The sequence below is a fragment of the Drosophila obscura genome, unplaced genomic scaffold (assembly GCF_018151105.1).
Source record: "Drosophila obscura isolate BZ-5 IFL unplaced genomic scaffold, ASM1815110v1 contig_4, whole genome shotgun sequence".
Taxonomy (NCBI): Eukaryota; Metazoa; Arthropoda; class Insecta; order Diptera; family Drosophilidae; genus Drosophila; species Drosophila obscura.
Window position 1 is genome coordinate 7,069,635 of NW_024542828.1, and position 17,727 is coordinate 7,087,361.

The 17,727-nt window shown below is 45.6% G+C and overlaps 7 protein-coding genes across 9 annotated transcripts; 4 read left to right on the forward strand and 3 right to left on the reverse strand.

Annotated features, from left to right (window-relative positions):
- Positions 1-15: 15 nt before the first annotated feature.
- On the forward strand, positions 16-2,463 carry LOC111065889. Its single transcript, XM_022354329.2, has 5 exons — positions 16-388; positions 460-638; positions 700-833; positions 893-1,538; positions 1,599-2,463. Exons 1-5 carry the CDS (start codon positions 239-241, stop codon positions 1,828-1,830), a joined length of 1,341 nt encoding a protein of 446 aa, XP_022210021.2. The 5' UTR covers positions 16-238; the 3' UTR covers positions 1,831-2,463.
- LOC111065887 (coiled-coil domain-containing protein 174) lies at positions 2,216-4,466 on the reverse strand. Of its 2 annotated transcripts, none has more exons than XM_022354327.2 (2): positions 4,302-4,466; positions 2,216-4,242 (listed from the first exon to the last, which is right to left on the reverse strand). In XM_022354327.2, the coding sequence occupies exon 2, from the start codon at positions 4,147-4,149 to the stop codon at positions 2,467-2,469; it is 1,683 nt and encodes a 560-aa protein (XP_022210019.2). In that variant the 5' UTR covers positions 4,150-4,242; positions 4,302-4,466; the 3' UTR covers positions 2,216-2,466. The 2 variants fall into 2 exon arrangements, with proteins under 2 accessions (XP_022210019.2, XP_041451079.1); XM_041595145.1 differs by having other exon boundaries at positions 2,216-4,251.
- LOC111065890 (SRR1-like protein) lies at positions 4,289-5,307 on the forward strand. Its single transcript, XM_022354330.2, has 2 exons — positions 4,289-4,452; positions 4,509-5,307. Exons 1-2 carry the CDS (start codon positions 4,310-4,312, stop codon positions 5,176-5,178), a joined length of 813 nt encoding a protein of 270 aa, XP_022210022.2. The 5' UTR covers positions 4,289-4,309; the 3' UTR covers positions 5,179-5,307.
- On the reverse strand, positions 5,212-7,637 carry LOC111065886 (little elongation complex subunit 2). Its single transcript, XM_022354326.2, has one exon. The coding sequence runs from the start codon at positions 7,279-7,281 to the stop codon at positions 5,275-5,277; it is 2,007 nt and encodes a 668-aa protein (XP_022210018.2). The 5' UTR covers positions 7,282-7,637; the 3' UTR covers positions 5,212-5,274.
- Positions 7,364-8,383, forward strand: LOC111065892. 2 transcript variants are annotated; one of them, XM_022354333.2, is made up of 5 exons: positions 7,364-7,542; positions 7,630-7,657; positions 7,712-7,852; positions 7,908-8,064; positions 8,116-8,383. In XM_022354333.2, exons 3-5 carry the CDS (start codon positions 7,712-7,714, stop codon positions 8,310-8,312), a joined length of 495 nt encoding a protein of 164 aa, XP_022210025.2. In that variant the 5' UTR covers positions 7,364-7,542; positions 7,630-7,657; the 3' UTR covers positions 8,313-8,383. The 2 variants fall into 2 exon arrangements, with proteins under 2 accessions (XP_022210025.2, XP_022210024.2); XM_022354332.2 differs by having other exon boundaries at positions 7,364-7,657; positions 8,116-8,382.
- LOC111065891 (acylpyruvase FAHD1, mitochondrial) lies at positions 8,273-9,516 on the reverse strand. The gene is made up of 5 exons (XM_022354331.2): positions 9,394-9,516; positions 9,175-9,277; positions 9,015-9,111; positions 8,810-8,956; positions 8,273-8,753 (listed from the first exon to the last, which is right to left on the reverse strand). Coding segments are annotated over exons 1-5 (690 nt in total). The 5' UTR covers positions 9,395-9,516; the 3' UTR covers positions 8,273-8,411.
- A 207-nt stretch (positions 9,517-9,723) lies between these two features.
- On the forward strand, positions 9,724-17,163 carry LOC111065888 (F-box/WD repeat-containing protein 11). The gene is made up of 8 exons (XM_022354328.2): positions 9,724-10,265; positions 12,048-12,270; positions 14,861-15,132; positions 15,217-15,396; positions 15,468-15,922; positions 15,999-16,188; positions 16,254-16,389; positions 16,508-17,163. The coding sequence occupies exons 1-8, from the start codon at positions 10,209-10,211 to the stop codon at positions 16,525-16,527; spliced, it is 1,533 nt and encodes a 510-aa protein (XP_022210020.1). The 5' UTR covers positions 9,724-10,208; the 3' UTR covers positions 16,528-17,163.
- The last annotated feature ends 564 nt before the right edge of the window (positions 17,164-17,727 follow it).

Consider the following 17,727-nt stretch of genomic DNA (forward strand, 5'->3'; position numbering starts at 1 on the left):
GCGCAAAAAGGACGAAATGGATTGTGTAGGGGAAGGGGCATGGGAAGGAAACACATGTTCGCGCAAAATCGATGGATAAAACTTAAAAGCGAAAACCGAAAACAGAAAATCTGAAAAGTGTAGCGTGCATAACACAAAGTTAACTCGAAATTGTTCGAATCGATTTACAACATTGGAGGAGCTGCCAGGCCAGGACCTTTCCGGAGCAGATAAACTTTTGGTGGCAAAACGGATAGAAATGGGTATTACAGAGCCAGCTACAACAACAACCGGAATGGGAGCGGCAAATGGTGCAACCGACGACGAAAGCAAACAGATCCTATCGCTGGACGTGTTTCAGGAATTGTTCAAGCACGTGGAGCCGGATGTGGAAATCGATGCCCTTGAGGTAAAGTGGATGCATGAAAGAGAGATTTTGAATATATTTTGGCTGACATAGAGGACACGTGGCATTTGCAGCTGGCTCAGGGTTCGGACCGCGGCGACAATTATACGGCTGCCCTGTATCGAATAAATCTGAGTGGCAAGCGGCAGAGTCTCGATGGCAGCCAACACAAATGGACGCAGAACGTCATATGCAAGGTTATGCCGGAGAGCGTGGCCCAGCGTGAGGCCTACAAAAGCGACAAATTGTTTCGGTAAGAGACAGAGATATCCAAACAGATATTGCAATTATTTAATGTTGCGTCCCATCAACAGCAACGAAGTGGAGTTCTATACCACAATAATGCCAGAGTTACTGAAGTTTCAGGCGAGCAAAACAGGCCGCGAGTCGCCGGTTTTTAATGCCATACCCAAGTGCTACACAGCCCGACATGATCTGCTCATAATGGGTAACTATGAGACCACATTTCTTGCCCACATTATGCTAAGCATCTTCCATTTCATGCAGAGGATCTGCGCGAACGTGGATTTCAGATGTCCGATCGCCACAAAGGACTCAGCATGGAGGAGGCGCAGTCTGTGCTCTTGCAGGTGGCCCAATTACATTCCCTCAGTTTGGCGTACAAGTTTGAGCATCCGCTGGACTTTGCCAAGCTGTGCAGCCTCATCAGCGAGGGCATCTTCTGCACAGCCAACACGAGTTGGTATAGAAACTACTACGAGCGTCTCACAAAGAATGCCGTCAAAATGGTTTCCGAAGTGCTGCCCGCCGACTCCAAGTACGTCCTGGCCATGCGCAATTTCGCTGAGGGCTCCTCCTTCTTTGGCCAGATGGTCAAATTGGCCAGTTCAGAGTCTCCGTTGTCGGCCATTTGCCATGGCGACTGTTGGGTCAACAATTTTCTGTATCACTACGATCCGGAGTTTCCACAGCGCGTACTGGAGGTGGCCCTGATAGATTTTCAGCTAATACGTTATAGCTCTATTGCCTTGGACATTGCCAATCTGTTGTACTGCTGCACCACAAAGGAGATGCGGGATGCGGAGCTGAAGACGTTGCTGAAAACCTACACGGATGAGTTGTTCAGGTGGCTGGAAATCCTGTGCACTGCTCTGCCAGAACACTGCAATACCCTGGAAAAGCTGCAGGATCTGTAAGCTAAAGAAAATCCTCAAAAATACAACTAGTTTATTTATCCCTATCTTGATTCAAGCTTCGCCGAGGAACTGAAAGCCTATGGACGCTTTGCCCTGGGCCTGGCCATGGACATTATACCCATAAGTACATGCTCTTCCGAAGATGCACCGGACATGTATTTAAATCGGAACGACGAGCCCGAGGAGGAGGATGAGGGTGCGCCAATGCTTAACTTTCCACCCAACGATCTGTGTCGCCAGAAAATGTCCGAAATAGTCATCGATATGGTCGATGGGGATATGCTTTAGGGCTGGCATCCACAGCTCTCTTGAACACACACACCAAATTAACGATAACTCAGTTAACCCATAGGTACATAGGTATATGCAAAACTAGTGAATATTTTCAAAACGTAGCCATTAGGCCTAGCAATACTTTATATGAGATTAGAGGGTACGATAACGTCCGGCTACCCTACATGTCGGTAGCGTTTGCGTTGCTCCAGCAGCCAACAATGGAATGTTATCTCGAAAAGCGTGAACTGTGGGTGAAGCAATACGATAATGCCATCGGGGATAACTTTTAATTGAATTTTGTTTTAGTTTCGGAGACTTTTTCTTTCTTTATTGTATTGGATGTGAGGTTTGAGTAAGCCCCCAACGATCCAAAGCCAAATTAGGTAGACTTTATAAACGCTTTTGGAATTTATATTTTATTTTATGCCAAAGTTGCCGATGGATATTTCTGGACTGGCATTGTGGAACTGTACGTTTATGCTCTTATTGTAGCTATATAGTTAACATATATATTTGTTGGATCTTAGCTCAAAGAACCCAGACAATAGTCAACTTGTCCAGTTCGCATATTGTGTATTGTGTGTTTTTTTTAAAGTATTCTTTACACAAAGCAATAAATTATAAACAAAACAAAAGTAATGCCTTAGATTAATAATCCGCCTTGGCTGTCCAGGTGGCCTTGTTGGTCATCGCCTCCTTGTCACAGCAATTGCGCAGAAACTTTAGGCCAGCCTCGATGGAGCGTTCCAACTCGTTCTGAGATCTGGATATCTTCGCGGCAGGAGGTCCCATGTCATTTAGGCCTGGAGGTGGCGGAATAGCAGCACCCCGACTGCCTGCAGAGGTCGAAGGTGTATCATCGTCAATGTCATCGTTGGGTGTAGTGTAATTGCGTCGCTGGAACTGCTGATGCTGTTGCTGCTGCTGCTGCTGCTGCTTGCTGGAATGGAAATTACTGAATTCCTGTTCTTGAATGTCCCACAGTGGCGGAGGCTCTGGAATGCTGCTGAAGTTGCTGCGTTTCAGCGGCTCTGGCAGGGGAGCAAATTCCTCTTTCCGCTCGGTACGCTGTTTCTCGTTCCACTCCTCCTGCGACATGGGCAGACGTTCGGCTTTGTATTCCCACTCTTCCTCGGACTCCTCCGCCAGCTTCTCCTTATCCCAATCACGAACATGCTCCTTGCGCAGCTCTGCGCGTTCCGCCTCTTCGGCTTCTTTCTCCTTCTCAATCGCCTCTTTCTTTTCACGCTCTTTGCGTTCCCGTTCCACAGCCTCGGCCGCTGATTCGTCCTTCTTCTGCTGCAGCTCCCGTTCGTAATCCTCCTTGCTGATGGGCGGCAGACCACTGCGTGCCCGTATACGGTTCTTGGCGGCCAGCACTCGACCAGCCACCATGCTGTCGCGCTTGGCTCTCAACTCGTCGCGACGAACCTGCTCCTCTGTTGTGGCCTTGCGGGCCTCCTCCAGCTCTTTTTGCTGCTTGGCGCGCTCCTCCTCGTCTGTGGAGAAGGCATAGTAGCCGACACCATGGGTGCGGGCCTCGTCAAAGAAGACATCTTGATAGTGCACGTCTGGCTTTTCGGCATTCTCCTGCTCTTTGCGCTCCCAATTCAGAAGCTGCTCGGCGTGGTGGGTCGCTGTGGACTGGTCATCGCTGAAAATGCTGCCTGGGGGACGCGGTTTCACGATGAGATCCTCCTCCTCCCGCTCCTCCTGATCGCCCTTGGTGTCTATCATCCAGTTGGCCTTGGTGGTATCAATGCGCTCCGGCATACTTTGGGCCAGTTTCTTGTCGCGTTTCTTCTCCTCTGCCAATACCTTTCTGAGACATTTCCTTGTGCGGCCCAAGCAATCAACGTACTCCACTTCGTCATCGTCATTGCCCTCATCTTCGCTGGAGCTGCTTGAACTGCTGCTGACGCGCCCGGGAGGAGAACAAGTCTGTGGCTCGTCGTCGTCGTCTAGGTCTTCCTCCTGTCGCTTTCGATTGAACATCACCAGGCAATTGTCGTCAGAGTTGAGGTTGCCCCCGCTGCGACTCATGCGATCGTAGTACTTGCTCTTGGCCTCCAGAACGCGTCGCGACTTCTCCAGCTGCGCATGATCCTCGGTCTCATAGACCTTGGCGTCCTCATTGCGGCTTACTTCCTTGTAGCTGTGGGACTTGGGCTGCTTCTCCTTCTCGCTGACGACTTTTTGGGGCTTGTGCTCACCGGCCGACACTTGCGCGGCCTTGGCCAACTTCACTTCATGCTGCTTGCGCAGTAATTCGGCCTTTAAGCTCAGCAAAGATGATAAATTTACCGAAATAGCTTTGTTTGGGTCGTTCATTTCTAAATTTGAAGTAGTTCTTGTGATAGAAAGAGATGGAAAGAGCAACCAGCTGTTGCAGCATATTTCCAATATCGATACAACGCCACGGTCCTATCGATACTACTATCGTTGGTTTCTCAGCTCTAGCAGAAATAAAATTATTTATTTACCTTTTGCGATGTCTGGACCTGGCGAGGATTTCCAAGTGGTTACCAGGAAGAAATGGATAGCCCGCAAGTGTTTGGGGCGGCGGGATCGCCACAAGTCCGAGACCGACTATTTGAACGACTGCCCCGATGTGAATGTCGACAAATTCAAGGAGTAAGTGTGACTGCACAATATTATCCAAATCTAAACACAAAACTATCCAATTCTAGTCGTCTGGAGCGTCTGTGCACGAAAATGTCACAAAGCGATTACTTTATACTGGCTATGGAGACGCTGCAGCAACAGGTGGATATCATAAATCGACCACTGGAGCGCATCGTCTGCCTGGGTCTGGGGCCGTTTTCCCGCACCCACATCGCACTGCATCAGGCTGCATTCGTTGTTTGTATGCAGCGACACTACCAGATCAAGGAAGCTATTTATTTCGATCCTGTGTTCAGGGAGAGCGAGAAGGAGCTGCTGCGTCTGTTCGATGGCAGTGTTATAGCCGAAGACTGTGCAGGCAAGCACGAGGCGACCGTTCCCACACTCTACTATCTGCCCCACTGCCCCTACCCCCTGATGCACAACATCCTGTGGCGCAACTGGACAAGGGATTCTCTGCCAAACGTGCTACTGATTTCGAATAGTTTTGAGATGCTGACCATGACGAGAAAGACCCCCAAGGATCACATCAACCAAATACTCGAACACTGCACAGAGACCCCTCTGGAGGATGACTACGAGCATCACAATGTCTTCAATGACTTGTCATTGCACACATTTCCCTGGGACAGTCTGCCGGAAAGCGATTATGAAACATTTTGGACACGTTGCGCTCCCCTGAAAGTGAATGAAGACGAACTAATTATAGAGACGGAGGCCAAAGCGGAGCATTAGATCACCCATAATCACAACACAAGGAAATAGGTTTATATTTAAGTTTAATTAACATTTTTGTACATATACAGTGCAATAAGTGGCGCCTTTGTGGGCTCACAGACTCATAAACTTGTCCATCTCTTTGTCAACCTTTTCCTCATTTTTGGCAGCCACCTTCTTTCGAGCCCTGGCCCGTATCTTCTGCGCTTTTTTCGCGTTCTTTTGCCTCGCCTCTCTATAGGCAGTGACTCTCCAGTTTAATGGCTGTCGTCGTGGCTCAATCGCGGGCACCTTATTGCGGCGGCATTTCACTGGTAGGCCTGTGATATTCGTTGGAAATGCGCAGGGCAGCAACTGCTGCTCTTGATGCAGCCGTCCGCAGAGTGTGTTCGAGATGGGCAAGTAACTGTTTTGACTGAGAAAGCATTCATCACTGGGCGCGCTGCCCGTTAGCAGTTCGTGCAGCCTGAAACTCTGTGGTGTGGCCTCCTTGATGGGTTTACACAGTAAAAACTTGTCCTTGTGCTTGGCTGAATTTCGGAGCAAATACTTGCCAGGCGGGACAGCATTAAAAAGTTTAAGAAACTCACAAAGATGTGAGAGCAACTGCGGCATGCTCGTATTGTAGTAGTCGTGTAGCGTCTTTTCCAGCGAAGCCAGTGTCAGCTTCTCCTCGAGCATTGGTTCAAAGTCACGCAGCGACACGCGACTGCAGTGCCCCAGCTCCGCTTTGAGGAGCTTCAACTGCAGCCAAGCTTTGAGCAATTCATATTTGGACATAATCTCGCAACCGCAGTCGGGTTTGTTCTCCAGCTTGATGAAGTGACAGCCGAGGGGCTGCTTTCCCTGCATATCGCTCACAGCAGACACCGATACGCTGCTATATATTTGAAAGTCTTCAAGTGACTCGGCATTATCATCCGCCTGGCATCTTAGACACCAGCTAATCATGGCAGTGTTCGAGTTGGCCGGCTCTATGGCAGCTGATTCCATGTCCACTGGTCGAAGATTGTAGTACATTTGCAGATCGACGGCTAATTTAGCACCTGATTTTTTATCTGGTTCGTCTTTCAATGTGCCATTCTGGTCAAACGTTAGCCACTTGTCTTCTCCTGGCTGCGCCTTGTAGACCTGATAGGCTTGCGTCAAAAGCAAACCACTAGTGTGCCAGCCGCAGTTGCGCGCTGGAAAGGGCTCGTGAAATTCGATACATCTGCAATCACTCCCATTTGGTTCCTTGATGGTGAGCATCATTTCCGTGGGCAAATCAACATATGCACCGGTAGTCAAAAGCATCAGGAGCGATTCCAAGGGCAAAACGAAGATGTTGCCTTCATCCGACTCTTCCGGCATTGGCATGGTTGGGTAAACGGTTTCTATGCCCGCATAGCGACTCAAACGCACATTCAGTGTCATCAGTTCGCCTCGCTTTAGCTTCACCTCCGGGCACAGCCGTACCTGGCCCACAATCCGCTGCAGCTGCACCTGCTCCACACTGGCGGTTTGAGGATTGAGGCTCTTGCATTGGGCCAGCTGTGGCAGACCCGAGTACGTCACATAAGTGTCATTGGGAACGCCTTTTAGCAGCTGTTTCACACGCAGCTCATGCCACACGTTATAGGCCTGCACAATCGTCTTCATTGGGGCGTAGAGCAGCTCCCTCTGACTGGTTTCATAATCGTGGACATCTTTCTGGAACATTTGGTATTCCGTGCATCGTTTCTTCTCGGTGACACGCCATATCACAAAATCTTCCTCCGGCACAAGTTCGTTGCGTTGCCAGGCCAGCAGCACCCTTACACAGGCCGTCTGTTGTTTGCGATTCAGGGCAGAATACTTCTCCCTGTGATTGGGAAACTTGTAGGGCAGCAGTGGACTTGAGTGGTCCCATATGTATGCATTTGCAGTCTGTTGTGTACGCGGGTCCTGTGGCGTCGAGTTGTTGCTGTACGATGTAAATACTTTCGAGGGCTCTTCCAGCTCTTGCCTGAGCACCTCCGCGTCCACTTCATTCAAATATGTGTAGAAGGAATCGTCCGCATGCTCAAATGATTTGTTAAATACCTTATAGTTGGGTTGGTTCTGGAAAATTGCATTTCCCTTGTACAAACTCGGCTCCATGTCCTCTTTAATTCCAAATAATTCGAGTAATTCCAATATTTACGAGTTTTTTGCGTGACACCAATTTCCGATAATGTTATCGGGTGTTATCGGTGTCATGCAGCTCTCTAATTTATTTTGAATGGAAAATTTAAAATTCTCTTAACTGGCACAACGGTTATTACTTTTTATGCAACATTAACTTTAACATTAAATTGCAGCAGTTTGGATATAGCCCAATATAAAGTCTGCCAAAATGAACACTTGATTGACAATTTTTGAGTGAGTGACAACAATGTACGGGGGATATGTGCTTCTATTAATTTTGCCTGCTTTGTGCACCGCTGCAAACTCATTCAATTATACGAGCTGTGACCAGGCGAAGCAACCCAAATTTGTGAGACTTAAACAGCTTACGGTTTTCTTTAATTATTTATTTATTATCCTTTAGATGAGCTCCTGCTGCAATGTCCAGCGAAACGATAAAGCCATCCAGACCTGTCGCAAATCCTTGCTGACCAAAAACTCTACTACAACCACAAACAATGGCGAGTCGCGAAATCTCAAATCGGATAAAGTGGCCCTGCATGCGGTGGGTACACGACACGAATGGTGGCCAAAACTTTAAAGAAAATCATCATTTTCAGTGCATAGCCGAGTGTGCCTTCAAGGCGAATGGATATTTGCTAACCAATGGATCCGTGAACGTGGCAGCCTTGCAGCAAAGCTACCAGCAGCGCTACAAGAACGATGCGACCATGTCCCAGCTGATGGTGAGCAGCCTGAATAGCTGCGTGGACTATGGTGAGTGTGGAGCACAATCTTATGGCATTTTTTAATCCATATTTGAAACAGCGCTAAAGCGTACCCAGCAATACCAATGGATGCACACGAAGGGGGAATGCGACTATTATCCTGCCACCTTGCTGGCGTGCATTTTGGAACAGGTATACGAGAATTGTCCCGCCACAAAATGGAAGAACACAGACGAGTGTGCAGCGATGCGCAAATATTTGATTGCCTGCGATGATGTCAAGAGTGGCAGGAAGTAATATTGAAGAATAAATTATGCATAACCAAATCATACTATAAAGCATTTACAGAGCATACAAAAATATGTGTCCATGTTGTCAGTCCGTTTGCTTTGCCGTTTATTCGCCACACACTTGGAACTTGAGCGTGGCAAACTCAGCCATGCCGCATTCAATCTCATCGCCAGCCTTGAATGCGTCCGAGCCATTGGGCGTGCCCGTCAGTATCAGATCGTTGGGCTCCAGGGTCATATACTTGGACACGTACGCAATGATGTCGGGCACTTTAAAGATCAAATCCGCGGTGCAACCCTTTTGCTTCACTTCGCCATTAACCTTGAGCCACAGTGGCAGCGCGTGTGGATCGTCCACGTCATCGAAAGGTATGAACTTCGAAACGGGTGTTGAGGTATCGAATCCTTTGCCCAAGGTCCACGGATGGCCAGCAGCGCGAGCGGCAGTCTGCAGCGAAAGCAGTATTACTCGATGTTGGGGAAAGTAGAATATTAAATCCTTACCAGATTGCACTGGGCGGTTAGATCCAGAGCCAGGCAATAGCCCGAAACATACTTCATGGCATCCTGCTTGGAGACATTCTTGCACCGTGTTCCAATCACCACGCCCAGCTCAACCTCATAGGCCACTTTGGAGAACACTTTTGGTAGCTAAGAGACATGCCAAAAATTAGTTGAAGGCCGTTTATTTGACTTGGTGATAACCTACGATTATCGGATGACCCTCGCGTAGATAAGATGATGTGGGCTTGAGGAAAACCAGCGGCTCCTTTGGCACAGGCACATTTCTGGCTTTCACAACGTCCCTGCGTGGACGTTACAAGTTGAAGATTACCTAATTTTAGAGCAACGGCAGTGTATGGATTTACATGTAGTTGAGGGCCACTCCCACGATCTTCTTGCCATCGCGGATAAAGTTGGCCGTGTCTTGATTACGGACAGCCATTAGAAAACGAGCCGATAAACGAACCACTTGAATAAGATTTAATTTTAGTTAAAATTTGAGCGGAATATCAGGGGACTGTGACAGCTGCGGTCGATTGAATGTGAGTGAAATGAGCAGCCCATACAGCTGGACCGGCACTTACTTGCGTCAATGTTTATTAATTTAGAGAGTGAAGGTTATCTGGAGAGTCGCCCCCCAACCCAAAAAGTTTATCAATTAAGTAACGACAACAAACGCGATCAACAACTACACGAAATCAGCTGGTGTCTAGTGGTGCCTCTCGGAGGGTTATATGCTGGCGCTTTGCAGTACTGTTTTTGTATTCACAAAAAACAAACAACACAGCTATCGATAGTGCACTGTCATCGGCGGCAGTAGAAATATACATTTCGGAATATTTTGACGTCGAAATTGTGTTCAAGGTATATTTACGGTATATTTCTGAGGGTCAGTGGTATATTTTATCGATAAATTTGCGGGCACACTGGTCAAATCTACTCTCTGTCAATTTGTAAAGGAAACTATTTTAAATTAGGTGTTAAATTAATTAAGTTAAATCAAGCCTTGCTGGTCAAAGCACGGCTTACAGTGGCTTCACTTTCGTTGAATGCAAAGGCCAACCATTAAATGGCGGGGTGCCCAGCAATAAGGCCAAACTATAATGAATGACTTGCAGCGAGAATCATCTTAGTGATGTGAATTTGTCATTTACGCGCTTCCAACTTGTGGTCATACTCACAGCGAGACGAGCGAATTGTAATTTTTCTGTGAAGAAATCCTAAAAAAAAGCAATTAAAAACCCAAATTAAATGTAACTATTTGTTGTGCTGTCGCGTTAAACGTAAAGTAAAAGCAATAGCAAACACTTACGTGTGCATAATCGCGGGAGTGAGTGTGTGCAAAAGAAAACCAAACCCAAACAGCCAGTAACTTATAAGTACAACAAACACAACAACAATGATGAAAATGGACACGGACAAAATAATGGATGAGACCAACTCCAATGCCCAAGCTGTAAGTAGACCCAAATGTAGATGGATTGAGTAAGCGCCATCGATATAGGCAACGATTTCCCATATATGCAATGCTCTCTCTCCAATCCAACACACATTTATGTACATAATGCTCAACACTCAAGGTGTCGCCTCCACATACACACAGCGACATACATATATATATATGTGTGCATATGTATGTATATGCTCTCTAAATGCCAGAGTGTGCGTTTGTGCTTTATTTTCGTATATACTACAGATTTTGCACTCGTGCACTCTATTAAATTCAGACATTGTCGCTTTTTTATTTATTTTGCTTTTCTTTTAAATGTGCTAACCTTAAACTTTTCAGCCTCATACGAGAGTTCGCTCGCCCAATTATTCGGCGTCACCACCATCATCATCATCATCATCCGCGAAAGCAGCCAGCAGCATTACCATCTCTCTTTCATTTCGTTCTTGTCCGATTCCCGATCTCGCACCGCAAAAATAAAAAATAACAGAGGCCTAACCAGATTTCAGATTTAGTTTATTATTGGCCTTGTTGCGTTCAAGTTTGTTTACACAATTAATATTAAACAATACTCAGCACATACCCGTTCATTCATGGGATCAACATAGATCTTGAGTAAATGGTGTAGGGGGTAGGGTAGGCTTTGTACTGAAGGTCAGCCTCACGCACAACACACAGACATTATGTTATTTATTATGTTGTACATTTACCTGTGTCAAAAAGTGTGGTTTCCATTTGCAATAAAAGTTGTTGCCTGAGTCATCTGGGCTTTAAGTTGAAATCAAGGTGGAATCTTTGCAAAGCTAATTAATTTAATGATGCTTCGTTTTGGCCACAGACACCAAGCCAGGCTTACCTATTTCGAGCATCCTTGCCTTTAACCCACTTTATCAAGGTAGCAGCAGCAGCAGCAGTAGACTCCATAAAACCTCAAACTAAAATTTAAGCTAAAAACTTTCAAGCATAAGGCAAACAACTAAAGCAAACACAAGCTATAATATTGCAATTAAATTAAGGCAAAGCGAATACATACAAGTATGTACAACGTATACTATCGTATATAGCATAGGCAAGGTTTTATAATTGCTGACATTGCAGTTAACTTAATTATCTAAATCACTCACACACCACACACACCACACACGCACAAGTTTTGTCCGATTTGTTTAGCCAATTTGTTTGTGGGGGCTGGGAAGATCTTTAACATCAATTTTTCGCCCACAAATAATTGAATGAAATCTATGCCTGATAAATGATTTTCGTTTCGACTAATTCGACTATATTTAGAAAAGATACTTTCATTTTTTGCATAAATATCATATGTGAATGATTTGCTGCTGCCTGTCTGGCTTGAATTTTTGCCATTTTCGTTTTGCAAACTCTTTCGTAGCCCCCAAATAAAAACAAAAAGCAAAGAGTAAGAGATTACGAAAAAGAAAGAAACTCCAAGCTCCACCAACTAATTGCCTAATTGTAAGCCCCAACTTTGGGTCGTCCGAGTTGCTGCTTGCCTCCAAACAAAAAACAGAAACAGAAAAAATACACAAAATAAAATCTCAGAAATGTTGCACAACTCCCCGGCGAGACATACAATAAACGGGGAGCGGAGCATCTAGCTAGTTTTTCAGTTTTTATGAGTCCGCCCCTTGACATGGCCGCAAGAAAGAGTATATCATATCAGTATCATATCCATATCACCATCCAAAAATCATACATACAAACAAATGTAATTTCATAATTAATTTCCTTCTTTTCTCTCTCTCTCTCTGTTTTGTGCGCTGTGTACAGTTCACCACCACCATGCTGTACGACCCGGTGCGCAAGAAAGACTCATCGCCCACATATCAGACAGAGCGGGATCTCTGCTTTCAATATTTCACACAGTGGAGCGAGTCGGGGCAGGTGGACTTTGTGGAGCAGCTGCTATCACGCATGTGCCACTATCAACACGGACAGATCAATGCGTATCTGAAGCCAATGCTACAGCGGGACTTTATCACATTGTTACCAAGTGAGTATCATCATCCCATCGAGTGGGCGGGCAGTGTAGGGCAGCAGAAATATCTCAACTCTGGAGAACATTCAACCAGACAGGGAGGGAGGGGAAGCAGGGAGTGAAGATAATTGCTTTCACCTGTGGACTGATTTAATTGAAAAGTACTTCTGGGGAAGCGCAGACACAATCTTCTAATCGTTCCGAGTAATTAAGAAATCGATGGGGCTTTGGATGTTGAGGGAACACCAACTATTCATCATACATGTTAATCTATAAATAATTATTAATATACTATAATTATAATTTATTTTGAGAGGTCAATACTCCTCCATTCACTCAGATGACAAAAAAAAGTGGCTAAGCCAAATGCCATGATAAGCCAAGCGCCACCGATAACAACAGCACAGATTGCAGCACCCAATTAATGTTCAAGAAATTTCTCGTTTTAAAATGAATGATCCAGAGCTGTGTTAGCACTACGTGTACATCCAATAGCTCGAACCTAAACACATGACATGCAATCATAATGATGGCTGTTGTAATAGAAGCTGTAGGATACCCTTACAGTTGCCACAATATGACTAAATTGGGTTGATAAAAGCAACAGAAAATGTCCCAAAGAATAGATTGAAATTTATAATATTTAAATGAACTATTTTAATGCTTTTACCACTCAAACACAAACACTTGTCCAGTTTGATGTATTGTTGCCATGGCATAGGGAAACAGAGTTTCCGTTTTCTGCAATCAATTGTAATACCCTTCTGTTAGGGTACATGCGAGTATAAATGATGGGAACAAAGTTGAACAACATGAAAGGTAAACCCCGAACAGAACTCGACTAAATTCATTCCGACTTCTCTCTCCGGGGGGGAGCTCCCTCCCCCCTTGTGCTTTCTCTCCCTCTCACTGAACCCGATTGTTGCTGCCGCCTGCTTTTGTTGGCGGGGCATGCCTTTGGAGCTGGAAAAAAGTGTGGAGGGAGGAGGGGAGTCCAGGGTGAAGTTGCTGTGTTGACTGAAAGGTCGTTGCTTCCATTAAACGCGCTTTACCGGAACAAAAACAAAACGAAACGAAACCGGGAACAAACCTTATATATTATTCATAAGAAAATGAGAATCGATTTTGTGCTCTCTTATTGGCTTGATAATAATGTTTAACCAATTGCAATTATAATGGTATTGGGGGGAGCAGTTGCAGTTGCATTTGGTAAACAGGTTTAAAAAATATATCTATACATATATGTATATTTCGAGTTATGTGCCATACATATTTATATATACTGCATATATCGATGATTAATAAAATCAACAAATAGCTGTTAATGTAGCTTAATCGTAGCAGAAAACAAAACAAAAAATAGAGGAAATGTAAAGCAAAAATTGCGTCCGGTAATGGGGGTATACATACACATACATAAATACATATATCCTGCCATGTCAGGTGACCGCTCAGCAGGACTTGCATCGTTTTGTCGGTTTCGTACTATGAACAACGCATCCGTTTTATCGATTAAAAATGCTGCTCGGCTGCTTGCCGCCTACAGGAATGCCGTTCGCGAAAATCCCTCTAGCAGCCTAGGTGCCCAGGTGCTGCCTGTTATCTTTGCTTTCTCTCTAGGGGGTAGCCCTTTCACCGCCTGGCTCAGCCATGGCAAAAGTTCTTTGAGGAAGTCGTTGAATGTTTCCTGCCCTCAGAAATCCCCCCTCCCCCACTAGTAAGTGTCCTCCTTGTGCATGAACGTAAAAGCAGAAAAGAAAGAGTTGAAAATATGCAACATTGTCTTCTCTTCTCTATTTACATTGTAATGCACTTCAAAGGCAGCTAACCAGGCAGGCATACACATCGGGAGCGACCGACAGACAGACAGAGAGACAGACATACCGACAGAGAGACAGAGTAAGAGACGCTCTTAAGACCGTTAGACGGGGACGCTAACGACAGCCAAACAACTTGAGCCAAATCGTCGCAAAGCCCCACAGAGCCAAGCCGACACGACACCCATAGAGCGCCCATCGCTACGAGTTATGCACATTTTTAATTGTGTTTGGCAAATGCAGCGAGCGAATATGCACTTCAGACTGTGGGCCCACAGCCCACCGCCCACCGCCCCCCGCCCCTGGGTTGGGTTGTCAATGCAGCAGATGTGTCTGGCGACATCTAACCCAACCACCCTCACCATCAACCTCACTTGTGGGCATGGAGAGTGAGGAGAGAGGGCGCTGCCGCCGACGCCGCCGCTCCTTGCAACGTGTGTGTGCACATGACACATGTAAATATGTCGCTCTATTGGTTGCGCCTCCTCCATACACTCCACTCCTAGACTAAGTGCATTTTAATGCCGTTAGGTGCATCATTTTGTGTCTTGTATGTCAATGAATGGGTGGGGGGTGTGCGTGGGTGCCAGCAGACTGCTCTGCTCTGCTGTGGGTATGCCATAACCACCCATTGCATCATCTCGACAGCTGCAGCATATCAGAGATCAGATCTGTCACAGATTGGCTCTGGTTGCCACTAAAAGTAACTTAATTAGGCGACTAAATAGGGCTCGGCGAGGCGTACAATAAAATGCTAATCATTCTGTGTGTATATCCCCACATTGCAGTCAAGGGTCTGGATCACATTGCCGAAAACATTTTATCGTATGTGGATGCCGAATCGCTGAAATCAGCCGAGCTGGTGTGCAAGGAATGGCTGCGCGTTATATCCGAGGGTATGTTGTGGAAGAAGCTCATCGAGCGAAAGGTCCGAACGGATTCGTTGTGGCGTGGCCTGGCTGAGCGGCGCAACTGGATGCAGTATCTGTTCAAGCCAAGACCTGGCCAGACCCAAAGGCCGCACTCATTCCATCGCGAGTTGTTCCCCAAAATAATGAATGTAAGTTGTGCCCCAACCCCTCCGCCAGTATACATATGACTTGTTTAGGCTAATCGAATCCTTTTTTGTGTATGTTGCCAACAGGACATTGACAGCATTGAGAATAACTGGAGAACTGGCCGTCACATGCTGCGACGGATCAATTGTCGTTCCGAGAACTCCAAGGGTGTCTATTGTCTGCAGTACGATGATGGAAAGATTGTGTCCGGCCTAAGGGATAACACCATCAAGATCTGGGATCGCACGGATCTGCAGTGCGTCAAGGTGAGTCGGCTACACCTTTCTCTACTCTCGACTCTTCTCACTAACCAATATCACTGGCTGCATTCGTTTAGACCCTCACAGGACACACTGGATCGGTGCTATGCCTGCAGTATGACGACAAGGTGATCATCAGTGGCTCCAGCGATTCCACGGTGCGCGTATGGGATGTCAACACTGGCGATATGGTCAACACTCTCATTCATCACTGCGAAGCGGTGCTACACTTGCGTTTCAACAATGGCATGATGGTGACTTGCTCCAAGGATCGATCCATTGCCGTGTGGGACATGACCTCTCCCAGCGAGATAACATTACGTCGCGTGCTCGTCGGCCATCGTGCTGCCGTCAATGTGGTGGACTTCGATGAGAAGTACATTGTGTCCGCGAGTGGGGATCGCACCATCAAGGTGTGGTCCACATCCAGCTGTGAATTTGTGCGCACTCTGAATGGCCACAAGCGTGGCATTGCCTGCCTGCAATATAGAGATCGTTTGGTTGTAAGCGGCAGCTCAGATAATTCCATTAGGTGAGCGCGCTGGAATACTTTCTCACCCCAGTATTTCAATAATTCATCATTTTTTTTGGATGCTTCTCTCTCTCAGACTCTGGGACATTGAATGCGGCGCTTGCCTGCGGGTCCTGGAGGGCCACGAGGAGCTTGTACGTTGCATTCGTTTCGATACGAAACGCATTGTCAGCGGTGCGTACGATGGAAAGATTAAGGTCTGGGATCTGGTGGCTGCCCTGGACCCAAGAGCTGCCTCCAACACTCTATGTCTGAACACACTTGTGGTAAGTTGGGGTCGTAAGCTCATGTTCAACATTGCCGGTCTATGGTCGATCCTGAAACATTCTAGGAACACACTGGTCGCGTCTTTCGGTTGCAATTCGACGAGTTCCAAATTGTCAGCAGCTCACACGATGATACAATTTTGATTTGGGACTTTCTAAACTTCACACCCAATGAGAATAAGACCGGCCGCACGCCGTCACGTAAGACTTTCACCTCATTTGATCTCTTGAATTATGCATAACAAAAATCTCTTTGTTTTTTTTTTTTGTTTTTTTATTTTTGTGACTGTTGCTATTGGTGCGGTTTACTGTTGTGTAGCGGCCCTTATGGAACATTAACAGTATGTTAACCGGCATTGGCGCGAGGATCATCTACTGTCCTCGAGCGATGATGGCGACGGGGACGAGTACGAAGGTTATGATACGGATGAGGAGATGCATTTGAATGCGAGGAGAAGAAATCGATGGAATAGAGATGCCGGCGATATATACTCGGACACTGATTCCGACCCCGATATAGATCTGGAGAATTATGAATACGACATAGATATTGAAAACTTTGATGATTACGATGAATGAATGAATGATAATTAGCCAGCAAAACTAAAAACTAAAAACAAAACAAAAACATGCACACAGCATTGAGAGAAAAACCATGCTGAAAATACCCAAAATACAGCGATCTCCGAAAGTCTATTTACATCCATACACACACACACACACCCATAATACACACACACACGCGCGCATAATATGAATTAAATGAAGTTATAAAAGCAAAAAAAAGAAACAAAAGAAAAGATAAAAAAAAAAAAAAACAACCACAATAAATCCAAAAGGAGTATACAAAATACAAAATATTTATATATACATATATGAAAGATATTTTTGCAAAAACTGGCTGTTAGGTTTGTAATGTACGAATGTAACATGGAACGGAAATATATGTATTAGTGACTTAGGCGCTGTAAGACACATTTTGTGGGTCATTCTCTTTATATTATATCTATATTGTGCATTGGATCCGCTGTGCATCGGCATGCGCGCGATCCGTGTTAATTTAAGTGTTTATTTAGCTCAAATACACAAATACATGCATTATTGCATTGCGCTCCGGCAGCTTAAACTGTTAGCCCCGGAGGGCACACGCGGAACGGCCTTAAGTAAATTGGAAAACTGTGTATGCGAATTGGATATTCGTTGCACAGATTGGAAACTGCAGACCGGAATGAGGAATTAGTCCTTAGAATAATGTTAGTTAGTGTCTCGCTTCATTTGAATTTGAATTTGAATTGTCAAAGCATGCTTTTGGTTTTTCGCAATGCACATTTGTGACTTAAGTATATATGTATGGTATGCCTATTGCCTAATGTTTGTGTTAAATGTAAAGTTAAAGTTAAGCTTAGTAATCCATTGGCAAATATTTGTAATCTAAGTTTACTCAACAATATATACAAATTAATTTAAAATCTTTGTGTGAAACAAGACATGACAAGTGAGTGGGTCTGTCTGCGTTCGGTATAATACAACACTACGTAT